This window comes from Calidris pugnax, unplaced genomic scaffold (assembly GCF_001431845.1).
Source record: "Calidris pugnax isolate Ruff unplaced genomic scaffold, ASM143184v1 scaffold134, whole genome shotgun sequence".
NCBI lineage: Eukaryota > Metazoa > Chordata > Aves > Charadriiformes > Scolopacidae > Calidris > Calidris pugnax.
The window spans coordinates 653,830-676,278 of NW_015090873.1; the positions used below are offsets into that span (position 1 = coordinate 653,830).

The window sequence follows — 22,449 nt, forward strand, 5'->3', positions numbered from 1 at the left end:
CCCCCCACACCACCTCCATCCCCTTCTCTCCCCCGGCTGCTTCGTCCCCCTGGCTCAGGCGACGGCCGCGCTGGTGGCCTCACCCTGTCTCTGGACGGTGCCTCCCTTTGGGGTCACCTTTTGGGGGTGACACAGGGTGTTTTCCATAGGGAGCCCCCCTCAGAGGGCTGGGGTGGTGGTGGGGGCAGCCAGCAGCAGCGACCCCTGGCCCTGTGGCAAGTTTCCCCTGGAGGGATGGCTGCTGTCCCGGGCCAGCTGGTGGCCAAAGTGCTCATCCAGCGTGGGCTGGCCCAGAGCAGGCCCAAGGTGTCTGGAGGGGCCGTGGTGGAGACCCTCACCTTGCCCCACCAGTGCAGGACATCAGGGTTGGATAGATGTCCTGCTGGTCAAGGAGGTGACCCAGGAGTAGCCACGCTCCTCGCCCCCTCCGTTTTGCAACGGTTACGCAAACGGCTCCGTGCGTGGCTACACGTAGCCTGTTGTGCTGGCCGATGTGGTTGCCGTCAAAGTTTGCACCCAGGGTCATCGGAGCTGTGGACCTTGGGGCTGCCGGGCTTGTTCCCTCTGGGCACACGGACCTGCAAAAGCTTTTGCCTGCATCCCCGAGAAGGGCTTGGAAAGGTGGAGGCTGGTGGAGCTGCACTGAAAAAACGTGAGCCCTGTCTGTGCCCTGGAGTTGCTGTTGTTTAAAAAAATCCTCTTAAACGGTGGATTGTGGCAGAGGAGCCATCCCTGTGTCGTTGTACATTTTTATTCCTTTTTATGATGCATTCAGGTTCGGCAGAACGTCGTCAGCACAAAGGATGTTTAGTCTTTATGGCTTCAAAAATACCCTTTTGGGGGAGAATGCGGTGTGCTGGGCAGTGCAGGGTTGTTTTTCTTTCCTTTCTTTTTTTCAGAACATCGTGAGCTCCCGTAAGGGGTAGGTTAACATTTGATATAGGTGCAGCGTTACGGTGGCCGTGTATAGAAATGAATAACGGTCCATGGAAATGGCCCATTGTCATGGGTGTGTGTGGGTTTTTCTAGATGGATGGCGGTCTGTGACCCCACCAGCAGCCAAATGGGTGGGAGCTGCCTCTCCTGCCTGTTTGAGCAAACAGCTAAGTGGATCCTGAGGCTCGTAATGGAGAACAATGATGTAAAAAGAAAAGAAAAAAGGGAGATGGTGGAGTGGATGTTGTTTTTCAAACCCACTTCAACAAGAAAACTTCAAATGCTTTGCGGGAATTTGCACTTGTAGCTTCACTGCTTTTTTTTTTTTTTTTTTTGCGAGCAATTAGGCAACTAGTGAAAATTGTTTGTGTTTGTTTTCTAACAATGGGCCACGTATCGTGTAGAGGTAATGAGCGCGGCCGGGCGGTCTGTGGACGTGCCGCTCGGTACACGCAGATGTGCTTTCCAACAGGTGGGTTTGATTCTGAAAAGAAAAACATGGGCTTGTTTCAATCTGAAATTCATTTGGCGGAGGGTTGAAATGGTTTGGGGAAAGTCTGCATTTGATCCTGAAGCCCGTGTGTTTTGATCCAAAGTTCAAGCCTCGCTGGGTATGAAATACTTTTGGAGAGAAGTAGACTGGAAAACCTTCCCCCCTCTGTGGACCTGATGGAAGCCGTGCCAGTTTACTTAGCTGGGGATGCGACCCAGTGTTTTGAAAGCCCTCTCCCCGTCCTACTTTGAGACTGTTTTCCCTGCAGTAGCAGGAAAAAAGACTTAAGAAAAAAAGAAAACCAAACCAAAACACCCCTCGTCAGTTGACTCTGGCAGGGGGGTTGTGCCGGTTGCTTTCCTTGGGGCTCCCTACGGGGACGTGTTGGTGGGAAGTGGGCTGAGCTTCCCATCCGAGGCACCGGCTGAAATCCATCTGGGTTTATGCCGGTTGGATTTGTGGTCGGGTCCTCTTCGCTGCAGAACAGATTTCCGTTTTTCGACATCACTGCCCGACTTGGGGTTCTGATTTGTTTTACCCTTCCTGTGGCTCTCCCTCGCCGTGGCGGCGTCACCCCACAGCCTGCTGCCTGCAGTTAGTGCCTTTGCCGTGGGAAGTCAGTGTTGCCATTGTTCGGGGCTCGCGCGTCCCTGCCGCCGCGGCCGCAGGACGTCACCTGCCTGCAGATCCGCTTGCCCCCGTGGCCGTGGTGTTGCAGTGTCACCCGTCCCTGGGCTGGGCGGCGAGGAGGCAGGGTGAGCGGTGCCAGGGAAGGAGTGTTTCTTACATCTTCCAAGAAGTCAGGGGGGCACTGGCAGTGCCAAACACTCGTGCACACCACGTTGGTGAGGTTTCTCCTGTATCACGTTTCCCGGGGCAGGTTCCCAGCACGGGAGCTTGCTGCTGTTGTGCTGCGGCCGTCATGACAGCCAGTCTGAGCCCTGATGGCAGAGGCTGCTCCAAAAGTGGGGAACGTTTCTTCTGGTGTTTTCCAGTTTCTCTTCTGGTGTGCGAGGCTGAAGGAGAAACCACTCCGGCTTGGTTCTGTTTTCCCTGGCTTTTTCCTTCTCTTTTTCTTTCTTTGTGCTCTTTCCTTTCGCTACCTTGGAGTCCAAAGTGAAGCAGAACCCGCTTATTTTCTGATGTCCCCCCCCCTTTTCTGCAGCAGACTGTTCTCCTGGCAGCTGCAGCAAGTTTGATCTGCTGCAGGGGGCCCCACGCAGGGCGGGTGTTCCGCCGATGGGACGCGAGCTGCTCCGCAGTGGCGCAAGTAATAATTTAAAAAAGAAAATGTTTGGCAATCTGCCGTTCCCTGGGGAAGAAGGGAGACGATCCTCCCCGCGTGTGTTCTTGCAGCCTGGTTTGGAGCTGGAGGCAGCTTCTGTGGTATGGCACAAGGTCTCTGTGCATCAGGGCCACCGGAGCCACCTGCATTTGGGAATTGGTGGGGTGGGCTGGGTGTTGCCTTGACAGATGGGACATCTCACCTGAGTGCCTGCTGTGATCTTGGGCCAGTTGCTTCAGCTGCTCAGGGCCCATCTTTAGATAAAAATAGAGATGCTTCTCTCTGTTGAGTGACTTGAGAGGACAAAATCCATCAATGAAGACAAAATCCATCAATGAAGACGAAATCCATCAACAAATATTCAACATGTATGAGATCTTTGTCATTCTAGTGTACACTTATCCCAAGGGCAGGGTACTGTGTTGTCCCATGTTGTCACACGAATTTGTGACTCCTGGTACCGTATTACTCTCTGAGTGATTTGAACTCTACCTCCCTCGGAGCTGACTTGTTCTCCCAAGGAAAAATCCAGGTGCTTGTGAACTAGTTTGGACATTTACAGCCTAAGAGATGCTGCCTGCACGATTTACACGCTCCTCTCCTGTTTAAATGGCTGCCTGGCCATTAAAACCTAGTCATGGTTATATAATTAAGATGGGAATTAATATTTAATCTGATTGTGATTTGTTGCTGGAATCCATCCCAAACTCTATCTCTGTGTGAGGTGAGTGGGTACCTGAGGGAAAACTGAGGCCAGTGTTACACGTAGGAGATTTTTTGCTTGGACACTGAGAATTATAGGCCTGCCTTGGGTGATGGCAGAGACCCTAACCTTTTCTAAACCTGGAGCCATCATAGTCATTTTGTTATCTGTAGGAAGCAAATGTTTGCTTTATAGCCAGCTGTAATACTAGAGGGGATATAGTAAATCCTTGTTATCGGTATTTGCCAAGTGCATGTTGGGCCAAAATCAACTCTGGTGCAATTTTGTTACTTTCTGGAGAAGAACTGGACCTGCTCAACTACTGAGTTTTAGCCTGGTTTCTAAAGAAAAGATACTTGGGTAGTCATGTTGTCTGTCCGCCTCCCTTTCCTTTTCCAGATACTTCTTGGACCTGCTGGTCAGTCACAGCTAGGGTGGATATGGAGAATTCAGAGTTTTTGAAAATAAGTGATCGAGTAGAGGAGAGTGATGCGGTTTCTGCGTGGACTGAAGGAGAGGCACTGGAAAATCCACCCAGGGGAGGAACCTGAAGTGCCTCAGTTGCAGGGAGAGCTTTGTTCAAAGCTCGCATCTTGTAGGACAGGGGGAATCAATCACAATACACAAAGCTGCAGGAACTCACAACCTCAGATCCTTGTATCCACTTGTTTATTTTATTTCTGAAGTCTTTTATGCTTTAAAACATGCTGCTGTTTTAACAGTTACGCCAGCATTCACGTCAAAGGGCTTAGTGGCTGTTTTGCTTCCCTCTCATATTGGGAAAGCATTTTCCAAACTCAGGACTTGGAGCTGCTGTGACATTGGCTCTTTCTGTTGTCTTTGTTTTCATCACTTGCTCTCTCTGCTCGGTTTCCCTCTTTGTTCCAACTGGGCAGAATATGCTGTTGCACACAGTAAACATATGAAGAACACTGCCATTCTAAGTATCCTTCTTTTATTAGCATAGCATTTATTAAAATCCTATGAGTAAGCGACCTCCAAGTGCTGCTTATGCTTTTCTGTCTTAACAGCTTTTTGGTGAGAGGATCCGCAGTTGTTAAAACTGAATCTGCCATCTTCATAAAAAAGTAGAATTGAGCTGTGTTTTCATGAGCCCTTCTACACATGCGAAGACATGGGGAGAAGGACCCAGGAGCTTCTTCTAGTTTGTCTGACTTTCACTGGTATGCCAAAGTCATCCTTGAAACACCACTGAATCTCCTAATTCTGGGGAGATCAGAGCCTTTGTAGGGAGGTGAAGGGCTGGTCAGTGTTTACTTCCAGGAAGGTTGGTACCTGCTGAAGTTGATGCTGCTGAGAAGAGAAATGCCCTGGGAGAACCCAAACGCTTGTCATCAGCCTTGTTTGAGCATATCTAACACTCTGCTGCTTGCAGGTGTCAAGACACTTTGCTGGTGAGGGTGTAAGTTGAGGTGCTTCTCCCTTGGATGTGTTCTCTTTCATGTCACTGATGCCTTTTGGTGTCTCAATGTTTGAGTCGGATCCTCTCCTGCTCTTAATCCGTGGGACCCTGCTGTTATGATATGGGCCTGCTTTATCTGAGAAGCCCAGCAGAGGTGGTGTGTTATCTCTGCAGGTAATAAACATACTTTGTGGTGGTTATGATAAGCAATAGCTGTATTCCACTGAAACTTTCAAATCAGATGTTCTGAAATTATTTAAAAATCTGTATCGGCATTTTAAATGCAGTTGCCTGTTACTGCCATCTTAAATTCAGCTGAGCTATTGAATAACCTGGTTTATTATTATGCTTTCTTGTTTTTTAATGTTTAATTTTTTTCGAGATCTCTTGTGTGGATTTCTGGAGGACAGGTTGGTAATATTAAATTTGTGTTAACGTAATGTGAGCATTCCCAGAGGTTGAAAACAGAATTCCTGGGAAAGGTGCTGGCAGAACCTGGAGCAGAGGTGGAGCAAACTTGAGATGCCAGGCTGGCAGCGGGTTGGGGGGGATTTGACAACATCCTGCTTGATGTTTCACTGTCTGTGCTGGGAAATGTGCATCCTTGATAGTTTCTAAATTGACTGTCAATAGACGATCAAGTTAATTGGTGTGACCAAAGAGGTCATTATTTTATGGGATGGATTTCCCGTGCTGTGTCGTGTGAATACACTGAGGGTTTTGGCGAAACCTGGCTGCTTGTGCACTCAGGGCTCTGGTAAATCTTCTTTTTCAGAAGCATCAGCAGTACTTACAGGTTCTAGAATTACCTGAAGTTTTGCAGTAATGCAGGACTGTCCTCTCTGTGTGTCTCGGCTGGCTAGTTTGATCCGATTTGCAGAATGGGTGCTGGTATTTTCCATACAGAAATGGAACTGTGCCTGGTATTAGAAGAAAACTACTCAAGTGTTCACCGATGTGTTTTTACCCCGTTTGTTACTGCAATTGAGAAGGCTTTTGTGTTCTTTGTCCCTTTATTGTCTGTCTTTTTTTTTGGAGATAGTCTAGTGAAAAACTCTGGTGTGCTCCTTACAAGGTGCTGATGTGATGTGCTTTTACCTTTCCAGAAATAGCAGTGCTGCTTTAAAAGGTCCTCTTAATCATGTTGACCCAGCGGGACTGGGCCAGTTGAAGCCCATTCTGTACCCTTCCAGTCCCGTTTGTCTGTTTCGCTCCAGGCAAAGCCTTGAGAGAGCTTGTAAGAAGAAGACATGGAAATTTTCATGACCAAAAAAGAAAAAGACAAGGGTTGAGGAGGGCAGAGAATCAGCAGATGTTCAGGCTGATCTTCAAGGGGTTTAGCCTGTGGTGTTGGGATGGGACCTGTCACTCTGTGGGAGATAAGGCTTGTCTATGAGATGCTGGGGCTCGTTATCTTCAGCAGTGGGGTAAGAAGCATGACGTGGGGTGGAGGATCTGGGGCTTCCAGCTTGACTCTATTGTTTCCTGCTTGACAGGTATTTTTCCCCCCCGGCACAGAGGCTCAAGCAGCCCTGCTGTTAGAGAATTCAGGTTGTCACAGAAGGGTGATCGAGTGCTCCACAGGTTGGTGTGCACTTGCAAAGGCAAGATTTTCTGCATAGCAAGGCGTCTTGGCAAAATACACATAGAAGATAAAAAAGGAAAAAGAAACCCAGTGTCTGATCCAATCCCAGCTCCTTTGCTGGGTTGGCAAAAATGTTTAGATCCTCCTTCCCAAGAATGGTTTTGTAAACATAATGCTGCCTATTAGCCATGTAAATTACTGTCATTGGTGGCAATTGTTGTGATGGAAAGATAAGTGTCTTGTAACTCTGGTTTGATTTACCCCTCCTGCCCCCCACCCCCTTCACCATCTTCCCCCCACTTGCTAACCAGTTGTTTATGTCAGCGCTGATTGTGGCTTTTGTCAGAGAAATCAAAATATTGATCAAAAATATTTAGCTCTGTTTTTCTTAGGTCACAGTAAATGCAACTTTTCTTTCTTTTCCTTTGTGCTCTTTTCTCTGCACTGAAAACAAAGCCAACCTTTCCTCGAGCAGATGAGCTGCCATACGTTCCCAAAGTCAAATGTCATCCGCTTGAAGAGGGTCCTTGGGAGCAGACTTCATATCTGGAGGCTTTCCTCAAGAGTCTGTCAGTTGAAAATCTGGCTCGCAGCGTTACCTCAAGTACTATTGTGGGGTTTTCTTTACGTGCAAAGTGGGGAGAAAAGGAAGTTTCTCCCAGCTGCTGGCAGAGAATAGCTTCCCATTTACTTCACGCTTGCGGCTGCTGCCAGGATTTTCTGTTTAGCAGCAGAGGGAGTTAAGTGCGGGGTGAAAGGCTTCAGTAACACTTCAGCATCCGGGCACGAGGCTGAGCTGTCAAATAATTCTTCTCACTCTTTGTTTTTTATACCAGTCAAGGCGCTCGGGTAGTTTTGTAGGTTTAAGGCTATAGCAAGGTTGCGCTGCCTTCACGTGTACTGTGGGAAGCTGAGATTTAATGGTTGTGCTTGCACAAGAGCATCTTCTAAGGAGCAACACCCGCTTCTGACTTAAAAATGCCTTGTGCTTGTCTGCCCCAGCCCCTCAGTGAGCTGGTTTGCTGTCCTCGCTCACTGATGTGCACTTTGATTTAGTCTGAATGTACCTAGCTGTGGTTTATAGGTGTGTGTGTGAAGGCAGGTTGTGGTATGAAAAGCCTCCCTGTGAGTATGTGTACGCTGGTCCAATTTCCTGGTAACCTGCTCTTTACTAAGCTCAATATGTGCAGGTCCTTGAGTCTTTCACCTGTTTTCCATCCCTTAATCTCAGCCTTCTGTAGCTAACACAAGTGTAAGTAAAAGCCCTGGTTTTTTTTCCCAGAGTTAGGTGTTTGCTCAGCTGAGGAAATCTCTTAGCTGCTTTGATTCGGAGCCTGACTTTTCAGATCTGGACCCTGTGAGTCCCTCGGGGCTCCTGTTCCCCTGCAGCTCAGTGCAGAAGCCACTGTTCAGCTGGGACAGCCGGTGCTGGATGTGGCTTTCCAGATGTGACGGGATCAGAGCCAAGCAGAGAGAAAAGTAAAGAAACCTTCACTTCCCACTGTTCAGCTGGGACAGCTGGTGCTGGATGTGGCTTTCCAGATGTGACAGGATCAGAGCCAAACAGAGAGAAAAGTAAAGAAACCTTCACTTCCGAAAACACCTCTGTGGTGAGCAGCCGAGCTGCTGCCAAGGCAGATCTCTGGTTTTGCAGTGGGACACTCACATCTGTATGGGACATGTATGTGCAACTTCCATATAGCTTTTGGAGAGAAAGTCTGCTGTCTAAGCTGGAATCACACCCCATAGTTACACTTGGCAAATAAAGATACAGTCTTAGTCTTAAGCAGCTTTCACCAAATAACACCTTTGCCACGTCCTCCATCAGCACTTCAAGTGCAGGTGGAGCGTATGAGCCTCTCCCGCTCATAAAGATGCCTCTGCCCTTTTCTGTGGCATCTATACAACATGGGTTTTATTTTCTTGTGTAAATGTCTCCAGCCTCTGCCCAGCTGTGTCTGTGATGCAGCAGTGAGCCCTCGGAAGTAGGAAACCAATATTAGGACTTCTTGGGATTTAGGAAGGAAACACGTACTGTACGAAATGCATCTGTGTGTGTGCCTACCTGGCAACACCAGATGTGTGCAGTGTGAATGCAGAGATGTGTACAAGGTATGTGCCGGCTTGTAAATGGAAATGCCTGATTACATGTTTATATATTTTAAAGTTTGTGGGTTTAAAAAAATGCTGCCCTTGTAGGGAATATTTTCTTCTCACCAGAAACTTGTTAGACTGGAAATTTCACAGTATTAATTTTTATGGCATTTCCTAAGCTGAACTAATTGGGTATTTTGGAAGGGGGAAGACAAGGGTGTGGATGTGGTTTTTTATGTAGATTTCTTGAAAAATGTGACTTGGATTATCCTGCTAGCTATCTGAGCGATGTGAAGGTCTCTACTGGAAAATGCAAGTGATTATAGGCTGGTGACTAACAAATAATCCTTGGCTAATATGGGGTGGGCTCAATTAATGTTAATCCCTGCTCAGTAGTAGTAAAAGTTGGATAAAGTCAAGGAGATTTTGCAAGGCTGTTACTGACCTGAACATGAGAATGATCACACAGCATTTCCTGAAATGAAACAGTTCTTTGAAGAGGCATCGTTCTCATAATTTTCTTCTTACACTGGAGAAAGAGCAATTCAAAATGCCCCAAAATTGCCTTGTTATGAAGGTGGAGATTTCTCCTGTGCTGATGTTATGTGAGGAGGTACACAGGACCTCATTAGAAGAGGAACAGCAGTAATTAGTCTAGATTAATGGAAATAAATCTGTTTTTACTAACAAGTGAGGTTGTGTTTCTTCTTCTTCTTGGCCCAGAGCAGCCACCTTCTATAGTGCTCATCTATGTGTCTGATGCACAGAGTCAACAATCTCTCCTCACTGGGGAAAAAAAAATGGGTGATTTGGGGGTTTTTGCTGAAATCTCAGTGTAAGCCCAGGTGTTGTTTTCAGAAATGTTCTGGTGAAATAAGCAGAAGCCCAGAGACAGCAGGAAGAAGCATCACATCTGAGCCTGGATCCCATTGATACAGGAGAACCCGGAGCCATGTGAAGGTCCCCTCAGGCATTCTCTTACTCGGATATTGTAGCGTTGAAAGCGTGTCCTTCACCATTTGGAAGCAGAGCCAGTCCTTTTACTACTTTGTCCTCAAACTGTCAGGTTTCAGCTGGCTGCAGCTTTGGAAAAAGGAAAGATTTATGGGCTCTGAAGAGAAACTTGTGCTGACAGTGGGTAAATGCACCGTAGATGTTGGAAAGTTAAACAGCCAAGTAGGTGTGAGGGATTTTGGAACACAGGCTATAAAGTATATTTTCCTCCTGTTGCTGTGATAGAAGTACATTTAAATTTGGAAATGGGAGGGCAAATTCCCACCCATTCTGTTCCTCAGTTCTAATCATCTTCAAAAGGTGGTATTGCTCCTTTTTTTTCATGGATATGGGCATTATCTCGCTGGTTCTCCTAATGTGATCCCAGAGCTGTAAGAGCTCACATTGCATTTTCAATGATAACTGGGTTTCCAGATTGCAATCAAATACTGTCTTAAAACTGGTCTAGGTAAGAATTTTTGCCAGGAGGATGCAAAGTCCTGAGAGGGTCGAGCCCTTGGTGAGAACATTGCATTGTCCACCTGTGGGCACTCCTTTGACTTAACAATTTAGTATCTCCCCTTTTATTATTTTTAATGTTTCCTTCTTAAACCTACCATCTTATCTGCTGTTGTCCAAGTGAGGCTGGTTGGCTCGCTGTACTGATAACGTACCTTTGTGGGTTAAGTGATAACAAAAAGGAGCAGAGCGTGGCTAGATAAAGCCAGGGGTTGTCTACACCCGTGGAGGGACTCGGCATCAGACGCCGTAGCCAGTGAAGCACAGAGGGGGTTTGTGACTTCTGGAGGCCATGGGGTGGATGGTGACAACGTTACGCCTGGACAGTCTGCCCATGCTGTCTGTTCTTAGCAAAATTAACTCCTGTTCTAAGCCCCCCTCATGTTTCTCTTGTATTCCTGTGCTTCTTGGGTGGTGGGTGCACCCTGCAGTCTTTGTGTCCTCCTGGAGAAGTGAGACCCCTCTGGGAGATGCAGGCTTGCAGTGACAGTCCTCTGCAGCGAGCTATGGAAACAGACTTCCCCATTAGTTTTCTTTGTTGCCGTTCTGAATTGTCTTCACTTCCCCTGTGTACTGGCTCATTATTTCTCATTAATTCGTGGTTTGTGCAATTACCTGGGAAGTGCAGGAGAGCTGGCAGGAGTTTGATGAGCCTGACTTCTCGGGGGTAGGTGACTTTATAATGATGCAGCCTGCCATAGTTGGTTCTTGGCTTCTTCCAGGGGCAAGTTACACACCTCGACTTTGCCTCTGGGGCTTTACAGGACAGGCTGGCTGTTTTGGAGTGAGATGGAAAGCACAAGGAGCAGAGTGAGGGGCTACACACCCAGGTTTCTTGGGTACCTGGCAGGACTGAAGCCAGAGCCATTCTTGACGTTTTATATCTGCTGTGTATTATGGCACTTCACACCCTCTCCACAAGAGAAGCTCCAGACTTGAACCCCAGCCTATCAAGAAAATGTGAGCAAACAAGAGAGGCTCTGTGCTTAACTTTAGGAAATAAAAACATGCAATAAATAGTTTGAAGTACATGCCAGGGGATTTTATTTGTTTGTTGTGAAAGTTTTCAGCTCGGTGTGAGGAGTGAACGTGTCTTGGGAGGTGTGTCAGAGCAGTGTCACCCCTGCAGAGGGGTTCCTTGCCCTTTTTCCTTGCAGACAGCATTTCAGGTAGGAATAGAGATGTGATCTGGTCCCTTTTTGTGTGGAGAAAGCCAGCACACAGGAAGATAAAAGGGCTGTCACTGATTAAAACATCACAGTTTCTCTGCTTGTAGCTTATGTTTTGCTGGTAAATGTCGTACCACTGGTTTCCCTGTATGAATGCTCCTCTTTTATTACGGGTTGTATTCATACGTGGACTTCCCAGCTGCTGCGAGACACCTTTTGATGGAAGCTGGACTAAGCTGTTTGATGGATGGCTTCACAGTTGGAGTTCAGGCTGTTGGTGGAGAAGGGGCTTTACCTGCTCTCCTCCTTCCATTTTTATTTTCAGGTGAACTGCAGAATCTCATTACCAACGGCAGTGGCAGGGCTTTGAAGATTTCTGGCTTAATTATCTCATTTGTGCTGCGAGTAGCGGCGAAATCCATGTGCTGTCAGAGAGACTTAGCTATTGTGCCAGCTGTATAGGGGGGTGAGAAAAAGGCCTCATGGAAGGGCTTTTGCAGAGGGTTTGCTGACAGCGTGGGCCTGCTCAGGCTGTCAGCACCTTCCCAGCTGTACAGGGATTTCCTGCAAGACCTGGATGGGGTGAATGAGGTGCAAGTGAGAAGCTGCCATGTCCTGGACTCCATCTGTGGCCCTGCAAATGCCTTTTTTGGGTAATGCTCATGAAGGTCCAGCTTGCAAGGTTTGAGTTCTTTCTTCATCAGGACTGTAAAAGCAGATTAACGTTATGGAGAATCTGCCATTTGGCTAAACAGCGTTTACTGTCCCTGGGGAAGGTTCAGACCCTTTTTCTGTGTACGTGACTTCCTAATGGCTGTGTTGTATAATTGCAAAGGTGATGGGTCAAATGTAGCAAGTTTCCGTGTGTGTGTGTGTGTGTGTAAGGGCTGTAATAGAAACTCTGGTAGAGCCATAGCTCTGTACTGGGTACAAGAAGTCTTCTGCTATTTGAGTGAAATGGGTCAAAATATTGTTAACTCTAGCTATTCCCATCTTGAAGCTTTAGCGCTGTGATAGAAACTCTGGTAGAGCCATAGCTCTGTACTGGGTACAAGAAGTCTTCTGCTATTTGAGTGAAATGGGTCAAAATATTGTTAACTCTAGCTATTCCCATCTTGAAGCTTTAGCAAAGTGTTGCCACATCTCTTGTGTAGGCAAGGGACTTCTGAGGCAGATACAGTCTAAGTAACGCTAAACTGTGTGTAGCAAGAAGGCAAGGAAAAGGAGTGCAGGAATGTTTGATGCCTTGATTGTCAGTTGAAGGCAGAGGGATGAGAAAGATCTTTGATGATTAAGATCTTTGATCATTAGCATGATGAAAAATTCAGCAACGTTAGAGTGTACTCCATCCTTGCATAATTTCTTGACTCTTCTTTGGGTCAGTATCTCTGTGCTGCCCTTTCCTTACGGCAAAGGGCACGACAATGGCCAAAAAGAATTAAGGGTGGCAGTTTGTTTTCAGATGCTACAAGTGACTGGTCACTGAGGAGTCTGTAAGAGCTGTTTTCTCTGACCTTCTATCTTAGCTGTTGTTGTACAGGTTCAGAGTCATCTTCCAAATATATGTGCAGTTGTGGATGGGTGGAAGGCAATGGATCGGGTCCTGTGACAAGTCAGCTTGTCACAAAAGCTTGGCAAAATGCTGGTCCCCCCTTGTATGGCTTGAGGGGTCTGAGTGAACCTTCCCAGTCCTGCTTTGTAGGTGAAGCCAACCAGTCTCCACGAGGCTATTGCTAACTCCTAGTAATGCTCCCTGTGACTGGCGTATCCAGAACACTGATTGCTGAGTAAAACGAGTGTGCAAAGTCGAGTAATCCTTGCACATCTTGAGTATTGCTTTCCCTTTCTGTGGTTCCAGATAGCAGCTGGGAGAAAGTTGGTTTGGAAAACAAAGCTGTTGAGGAACCGTTTGTTTAGACACAAGGCAAAATGAAAGTGGAAAACATAATCTGTCTGTTCCCCTCAGCCTACCACCTTCTTTTTGTTTAAAATGTCCACATGCCATTTACTTTCAATAAACAAAAGATGTTTCTTATAAGCTGGTGTTTACTAGTAGGGGAATGTGATTTATTAGAGAACAGAAATGCCTGCTCGTGCCTATGTTTTCAAACTGGAGCAAGAGTTCATAATTTTATAGACCTTTCAAGAATAGATTTCCTAAAGCAAACAGTGAGGAACTGTTAAATTATAGCCATGTGAAAACAACAGTGTAATAATGTGATTGCTCAGTACTAATGGCTTTATTATACTGTAACAGATAGGAGTGGTTTGGACTGGTGGGAGATAACGTGCCTTTCCTGAGATAGCTTTGGAGCCAATTCAGAGGAGGAGAGAATTTTAGATTCTTGGCCAACGTTTTTTTTTTCCTTGTAATGAGGGTGATAAGGACTGTATGGGTGTTCTCTTACTCCAGCTTTCTTCCAGGGGGGAGTAGCTTCTGGAAAAGCAATGTACAGTTTCTCTCTACCAAAACTCCAAGAGAGCCACCGAAATCTCATGCTGCTTCTCTGAGATAGACCAGGGTTGTAGCTTCCCCAGCATTTGCTTTGGAGTGTCTCTGTGACTTCTTTGCCCTTTTAGAGGGGATAGGAGAGCGATGCCTGGTCATTCCTCTGCCTTCCATGTGTCTGTCACCTCCAGGTGTTGGTGGCTCAGTGTTGTGCTGACCTGGCTGTGAATGAAGCTCTGAACGTAACGTCGTTTTGAGGAGGGTCTGTGCTCCCTTGTGCTCCTCTGCCAGCCGATACCTCCTTGGCTGTGCCAGGCAGTTTGTAGCTGCAGGTACAGAGAGGCCCAAGAGCACGGGTGGTCTCAGCTTGGACTCCTGCTTCTTCTGGGCTTGCAGTTTGCATGTGTCTGAGGATGCCTAGAGCCTGGGTGGGATCTTGAACAGATGCATGTATGGTGCTCTGGCCCTACTCCAGCTCAAAGTGATTGCGGTGACCTCTGCTGAGACATGTGTGTTTAAAGGGACCCATCCTCTGTGTTTCTTGGTTTCTTTTTCCTGGTTCTCAACTTTTACATCATGCATTTGGCTCATTTCTGGCTGCCCTACACATGCACTTGCTGGAGAACCTTATACCAGCTTCCTTGGGCTCTTGGAAGAAACTGTCTTTGCAAAGAGAGCTGTGGTTTGTAATGAAATAGCTTTGTGGTGACATAGTTTGAGTGCTGCAGTATCTCTGAGCTGGCTTTCAGGTTGTTCCTAGGCTAAAAATATGGCCCATTAAGACTTTTGGAACAGGATGTAACCATATTAAAAAGATACTTTATTCCTTATGTGTTATTTCAAAGTGATTAAACTGATACTGCAATTTGGAGACCTACTCTGTCAGCTCACTTTGTCTGAAGAGGAGGTTGAGAAAAGAATCGAGTGTGTGTGTGTGTGTTTGTGATGGGGAGGACGTGGGGCTGCCTTGGGGAGCTGGGAGCCACACGGGTGTCTGGCGCTGACTGATGGGGGCCGCTGGACCAGCTATTTCCATTTCTGATCTTCCCTGCCCCCAGATGACAAGAGATGCAGAATTGCACGGAAAAGATTAGCATTAGGAGTTTTACCACCTACTTCATTTGAAACTGGATGCGCTTGAGATGTGTTGAACAAATGGACAGTGGCCTTTCTTCTCCCTGGGGACAGCTTTTACATGGATGGGAAGCTACAGATGGGGCCCAAGGCAGAAATGCAAATAGGCAGGGCTGTGATACGAAGCATTTGGCAGCGTCGCAGGCTTAAAAAGCTCCCTCCCCACGGCTGCTTGATCCTGCTTTCTCGGTTGTGCTGACACAGCTGGTTGTGGGCCGCACTGTGAACTCTGCGAGTGGAGCTTTGGCCTCAAAACGGTGGGATTAGGGCCTGGGCTGCTGGCACCGTCAAGCTGGCCAAGCCCAGTCCATCCCAGTGCTGCCTGCCCTCGGAGGTGTTCTCACTTGGAAATGACTGCTGTGATTACAGCTTTGCAGAGAAGCGCCTTGGTGAGCAGGGAGAGCTAATTAGTTTTTCTAACCCTCTTTTGTTTGCTTTTGAAGACACGGGTCCCTCGCTTGCTGGCCCGGCTCCTGTTGGGTGTCGTGACAATGTCAGTGTGAGCCTGTGAAGCTCCTGTTACACGGGGAGAGTTCAGACAGGTTTGGTTTCCCAGAGCCGTTCCAGCACTTTCCTGGCAGTCGGTGTCACAACAGGTTTGGCCCCGAGACTGAGCAAAAACAGTTCTGAGGGACAGATCTCCCACAGTAATGAGTTCAGTTGTGGGTTGACTGTGGTTTTTTTTTAGATGAAAAGGTCAGATTTGTTGCCTGGGTTATGTAGAAAGGTTTTGTTCTGGAACAACCTGCTCCTGATCAGCTCCTGTCTCTGCTGAGCTGCCAGGCATTAGTCTAAACGGTGTTTTTCCTACATTTTTCTCATCGGTGAGTGTTGGAGGGTTTGCTTTTTAGGTATGTTCGTTTATTGCTGGAAGGTTTTGAGTTCAGATCAGCAACTTGAGCAAATTTAAAACACCCGTGGTTTTGAGCCTACCCTGCTTGGAGTTTGGTTTTAATCACAAGTTTTAACAAATTGAGTCTATTGAAAACATTCTTAGTGAAACACCCTCTTTTTTTTTTTCCCCCTAGAAGCCGTTAGCTGTCTTCAAGAAACAATATTTTAATTGAAGCCATGATAAAAGAAGAGCCGCGGTGGTTGTTGTAAAGCTTAATTTATTAAACAGCCTTGTTTTTAATGCAAAAAAAATCTGTAAAGAAAAAAAAAGCTATGTGCTTTAAAACTGTCAAAATAAAACCTACAACTTTGAAGTCTTAAAATACTTTGGGAAATGCTGAATGTTTTTGACTGGTTATATGGAACAGCTGAACTGACTTAACTGGAACAAAATTAGAGGAACAAAGAGGTTTTGTTTTCAGAGTGTATTCTTTGCCCTTTGACAGCACTGTCTGGCTCACACTCTGAGTTAGATACCCCGAGCAGGTCACTGTCAGCTCCCCCCTTTGGTTAGACTTTCCACATAACCAGTCCTCTGGAACAGCAGTAATATGCTTCTAAATGAGTAAAAATCACAGGGGCAAGAGCAGGACTTGAACCTCCTGTAACCTTTGCATTGTTTTTTTGGAGGGAGCTGAGTCTCGTGTTGATGGTTCCTCTTCCCAGTGCCACGTGTTGGTGCTGAGTTTGAGGATACCACAGGGCTTTTCCTGGCTGGTGAGTGATACTGCATCCTACACAGTTGGACCTTCTCAACATGGTCTCAAAGTTAGAGACTTGCCTTTCGTGGAAGGTGCTCTGAAAGTCTCCCAGTGAACACTTCCCATGTACACAGCAGCTTTCATCAGCAAACTGGTGAGATGGTTTCTGTGCACATGGGGTATCCTCAATATGGTGGCTCACACACCGGCTCTGGGAGGTGCTCATGGGCTCTGTTCTTCTGGAGACATCATTTGGGGCTATTTGCATGAAAACAGGCTCTCTGTAAAGTCTGTCTTCTGTTGGAGAAGGATAGACAGCAGGAGGAGATGAGCAGCTGAGAAATGGAGCTCTTGTTTCCATGCAAATATCCTGTAAAGAACAAAAGAGGGGGAGAAGCATGCTCAGAGATGGGATCTGTGAGCAGAAAGGCTCCAGAGTTGTTTTCAGGTCCGTGTGAATGTAATTTTTACACTGTTGTCCTCTGTGGGTCTCATGGGTGAGTCACAGATGCTGCTTTTGTTCTGAACATCTCTAGGGCTAAATTCTCCACCCCTCTGTCTGTGGGAATTTTGCTGCTGACTTCACCAGACTAGAATTAGGGCTTTTAGGGTCTGCTGCTGAAATGATGCAAGTTATCTGTTCTTTCCAAGTCCCAGCTTGTAGAGTTGCTGCTCAGAGCTGCCTGTCCCCCTGGCAGAAGGTACCAGCTTGATAACACGGGTAGCAGGAGCAAACACACGTCTCCCTCTTCCATCACTGCTCCAAGCGAGGCACAAACCTCTCTGTTCATCAGCCTCCACATCCTTTTGACCTACAGGTATTGAGTGAGTTGCAAGCCCCTGCACTGCCCGAGCAGATGCACACTGAATTTTGTAGCTTGCTTAGAAATACTTTATCAGCAAGATGTCGGAGAGGTTAGGCTCATTACTAGATCTCATTAATTCTGTGGAATACCCTGTAGAGAATGTATTACTATTCTTATTCTGTTGACATATATTAACATATATAATAGTTGTATAATTGTTACTAATAATTATGATGATAATAAGCTTCTTCTCACACACAATAGGCCAAATGGATGTTCAGAAGTCCCTGTAGGTACTCTTAAATCACAGCTGATGGACAGGAGGGTGCTGGTGTGTGTACAGCGTGGTGAGAAGTGCTGGTTTTCTGCCTGGGAGTAGTATGAGCCTGGAGGTCAGCTTTCACAGGTACAGCTGAATGTGTTGATCTGTGCAAGTTGGTTGGGTCAGGCAGTTTGGGTCAGGAAGTTCCTGTGCTTTTAGCTGGAAATTACTGTTCCTTACCCTGGCATTTGCTGCCATTCAGCAGAAGCACAGTAAATTGATGTGTGCGTGCTCCTATGCTGTTCCAGTGATGCAAAAGGAAAAGACATTGCTTAAGTCACCTTCAGCCTAAAGTGTCGGTTTGGAGAAGCCCATTCTGCTTTGCCTTGTGGAAAGATCACCGTCAGTGATAGTCTTATCTGGGGGTGTCCTTTCTTAAAGCACTCTAACTCCAGGCTTTTCAGATCCCTACCCTAGATGAGATAAAGCTCTTGGTTTTACGTGTTATGTTTGTCTGTGTAATTGCTACCCTACGAGGCCAAATCTTGCCATTAGTTATAATGGAAAACCACAGAGTGCCCTGATTTTTAGATCATTAAAAGGACTCCAAGATGTGGAGCTCAAAAGGTTCTGGATTAAAACATGTTCTTCTGTTTTGTTAAATATGAAAACTGCTAACAGTCACACGGAGACCTGCAGCAATTACAATGGAAGGCTTGGCTCAAAGGGTTACAGCTTTTCTTGGATTATTGGAAAATAATACCCTGTGGCATATCTGAAAGCCAGATACAGGGTGACAAACCAGCATGATTATGGCAAAGAAGTAATATTCAGGATTGTCCAAAGAAAGATTAACTTTTCAAGCCAGCTTTTACCGATGCAAATTGTCAACCGCTGTGTTGCAATAAAGAGTAGAATTAACTAAATATGAAATGCTGACTCGTAAAGGGGAGTCAGCTAAAGTGCTTTGTGTTGCAAGATTTCATGAAAATGGTTTTGAAATGTTCTGTTGCATTTACCTTGCAGAGGGGCTGGTTCTTCCAGCTGGCAGCTGCTCTCAGCACTGCATCATCCTGGAGATGTTCGGGGTGGAGCGTGAGCGCTGGAACATCCCGTCCATCTCGTAGGGGTCAGAACAGGATTGTTCCCGGTGGTGCTTTTTTTTTTTTTAAATAAATAAATTTTAAAAAGGCTTTGTCCGGTGCAGGTGTAAAGGTCTCCAGCTTGATTTTCAGTCTCTCTTTTTTTTCTGGGCAGCAGTTCCAAATCATTACCTTCCCTGGCAGGGGGATGGCTCTCAAAATATATCCTCCGGTTCCTGGTCAGTAAGATCAATGCAGGTTGCATTCAGTGAATGTCTAAGTTTGTATTATACAATACAAAGGACATTTTTCTTCCTTCCTAGTGTGACCCCTGGTGTTACAGCTCCTGTTTCCTTTATGAATTGCTCTTTTTGCTCCTTCTGTTGTTATCCTTACCTGGTTTGGGTTTTTATGTTTTTTTTTGAGGGGAGTTTTTTGTGTTGGTTTTTTTTTTTTTTATATCCTACATTAAACTTTGCACCAAGCATCTTGGGCTTGATTTTTATTTTGTATCTATGAAGCATCTAGTGCAGTTTTGCCTTGATCTTTGTGCAAGACCACCCCAAGCAAAATACTGCAGCCTGCAGTCATTGTCCTGCTAAAGCTTAACAGTTCTGATTTCCCTGGTTTTTGCCAAGACGCTGCGGGGCCGGGTCCAAAAGGTGAATTCAGACACCACCCAGCTTTTCCAGAACTTTGTTCCCAGCTTCAATCCTTGCATCCTCTTCCCTTGGTCTAATTAAAACCCGCTGTAACCGACGCTGTGAAGCCAGCTGCCGTGCTTTGGCAGGTAGCAAACGCAGGGCAGTGAAACCTTCAGCTAATCCATCCATGCTATGAAGTCATAAGAATCTTGTTAATTTTTAAAAAGCCCTTGATGCCCACTAATCCAAATCAATTTTCATTTCTTTCATAAAGTCGTGCTTCCATTTAGGCTTCAGCTAAGAATTACAGCTAATTTGTTCGATTTTATAACAGTATAATTGAAAAAGTGATTTTAATGTCCTGGCAACCATATTCCCTTTCTTTGGTTGTTAATGAAAGAATCCATTAAAGTTAAATGATTTGGGCACAGATTCAAGTTGAATCGCCTGAATATTCTAGGGGAGTGTTTCTGACCATCTGCTGCTCTGTCATTGGTGTTTGTGTTGTAAATGGGACCGAGAGAAGGACTTCACAGGTCTTGTTGGAACCATTAAGCGTAAAATATCATTTTAATTTTCTGATCTCAGTGTAAATAGTGGAAATACTCAGGAGAGTTGGGACCGTTCTGGTCTGCGGTATCCTCTGCTCGTAAATATCGCTGCCGAGCTGCGCTTCCACATCCTTTCCAGGGGCTCTCATGGCTATTTGTATTGATTACTGTACATCATTCAGCGGCATGCTCTAAGTTCCTCTTAATGACAGGCAAGACAAGGGGAAGCAGAGCCTGTGAAGGGGAAAGCACACATGATGGAGAAGTGTTTCTCCCGCTGCCTCCAGTCACACTCCTCGTTTCCGTCTGGTTGCAAATGGAGCAGCGCGTCCGTCCTGGTGCGGGGCTGGTGAGCGTGAACAGAGACAACTAATAAATTAGAGCAGCTGTTGTCATCGCCTTCCTCCTTTGCATATTGCCAGGGTGGGTGATTTAGAGCTGTTGGGCCAAGCTGATGCTTGGAAGCACAGGCTTTGTAGCCCAAGCAAGGGCAGAGCAAACGGTCTGATATCCTTCTTTCCCTCTTAACGTGCTCTTCCTCTTCCCTCTGCCAAACTTCCTTGCAAGCCTTGGTGACACAGGACAAGGCTGACCTGCAGGGAAGCAGAATGGACAATGAACCAGGCCATGAAATCCACTGGGAATAGCTCTGGCTCTCCGTGGGTTTGAGCCCCTGCCTTCAAGGTGGGATGAGTCTTTGGGTTCTTTTTTAAAGCTGGAAGTGTCTCCTTGTTAAAGATAGCTCGAGCAGCCATCCCAGCCTTCCCACCTCAGGCTGCTTATCACAGGGTTAATATTTACCCACTTTCCAGCCCTATTTCAACAGCCTTGTGATGTTAAAAAAATAAAATAAAATTACAGGTGGTGTCTGCCTTTGGAAATTGCAAAGTGTAGCCCAAGTTTCTGGAGGCCTCTGAAGTGAGGGATGGGCAGGATCTGCGCTGTCAGTTTACCTCAGAGCTTTACACCACATTTTTGTATATAAAAGTTGGATTTGCAAAGGCTAAAGAATTTTCTGGTAGAGAGGATGGGACTGAATTGCTGGGAAGTTTGTCTGCTGGTTTCAGACATGCAGTGGGGACACTGGTTCATTCCTCTGTGCGTTGACTTTTCCCAAGGTTATGATGCTGCTTTATTCAGACATGCAGTGGGGACACTTTCGTTCCTCTGTGCATTGACTTTTCCCAAGGTTATGATGCTGCTTTTTTTTTTTTTTTCTCTATAGGGTGGTGAGAAATTCACCGATGGAATACTGTTGGAGCTGAACATTTTTCAATTTAATGCGTTTATATTTGTGTCTTTGAAACATACAGAGCCAGTAACAGAAGTGAAAAGAGCTGCAAAATATACTTTGTTTTAACTGTAGCCCACAGGTGAAGGTTCTTTGTGTATTTTATTTGGTAATATTAGTTTCTGGTTAAGTGACTATTCTCAAGAGGCATGACACTGAAGCTTGTATCACATTGCATACTTTTAGCTTTCTCAGATGTGGAGAGATGAAAGTATATCCTAAAAATATGCTAAACTTAAATAGTTCAAGTGCAAAAATAGGTAATGTAGTAACAGGAGATCTTGTTTCAGACTCCCCTGTGTTGTTTGCAGATCAAACACGTGTAGATGATGCATGAAATAAAATCAGGAACTTCTGCATCTAACAAAAGAAAAATGACTGGGTTTCCTTTCCAGCATCGGTGAAAAATGCAGGAAGTAGTTATGTGTTTAAATGTTGTCAGTGAAATCATGCAAATCTAAGCCAGTCATTTTAGCATGATGGAGTCCTTTAACATGGCAAATATCAGGCCTATTCAGCTCGGACCGCTGCTCAGCGGCAAAATTATAGTCACCGCGGCAAATGGGCCTTCTAATGTTAACACCAGCAGACAACAAAAATAGCATTTAATAACTTTCATTAGAGTTAGTGTTTCTAGGGCTTTGGGGCTTTGCTCTTTCAAATCATTTACATAATTTGCAGGTACAAGCTGCTGTGCCAGACTGTCCATCTGATTCCCTGTCTGATCAGAGCATATTAATGCACTTGTTTGATGGTCTGTTACCAATAATTACCTTGGATTGCATTAGGAGCATTTCCAACATTGCAGCTGGTCTGTATTTTTCACTAAGTGTATTTCAGGGCCCAATTACGGGACTCTGATGTGTTATTGTTCCAGTGCGCTTGTTGAAGCTTGTAATTTTAATATGCCTCTACACTGGAAATTTATGAATGCAAACCCAGGGCTCTGTCCTGAGTTCCCTGTGCATCCTGTGCTCGCAGCAGCTTCTGCAGAGAACATCTCAGCTGTTCCTCAGCTGCTTTTTAAGAAGGGAAAGATGACAGTGAGGGGATGGAGGCTTCCTCAGAGACATTTATAAAGAGCCTGAAGTCCAGCATGTTGTGTGCTTGGTGTGGAGCAGTGGGAAAAGCACAGAAATGGGTCTCCCCTCCCTGGGTTGGGCAGTGTGGGGGATTGCCAAGGGGTTTGCAGCAATTTTTTTGTACTCAAGTCACTTTAAATGAGCACCCTTCAATACAAGGGGGGCTAATGGTGATATTACTGTACACAGGGAGAGCTCTCCCTGCTCTGCTCTCGGTCGTGTGAGACACACTGGGGAGAAGAGCTGAAAAAGGCTGAATTTAACAAGTCTGGGGTTTTAGCTTGCTCCAGACTTCAGCTGCCGTTTCAGAAGCCTTTCTGAGGTCAGAGAGGAGAAAACACAAAGGCTTAACC

The 22,449-nt window shown here is 46.0% G+C and overlaps 1 protein-coding gene across 1 annotated transcript in view; it reads left to right on the forward strand.

Annotated features, from left to right (window-relative positions):
* The first annotated feature begins 234 nt into the window (after positions 1 to 234).
* The window catches only part of IGDCC4 (immunoglobulin superfamily, DCC subclass, member 4), a 96,498-nt gene continuing 74,283 nt past the window's right edge, over positions 235 to 22,449 (forward strand). Inside the window, exons 1-2 of the mRNA XM_014946089.1 lie at positions 235 to 365; positions 510 to 652. Of these exons, the coding sequence (XP_014801575.1) occupies positions 235 to 365; positions 510 to 652 (274 nt within the window). The remainder of the gene's footprint in view (positions 366 to 509; positions 653 to 22,449) is intronic.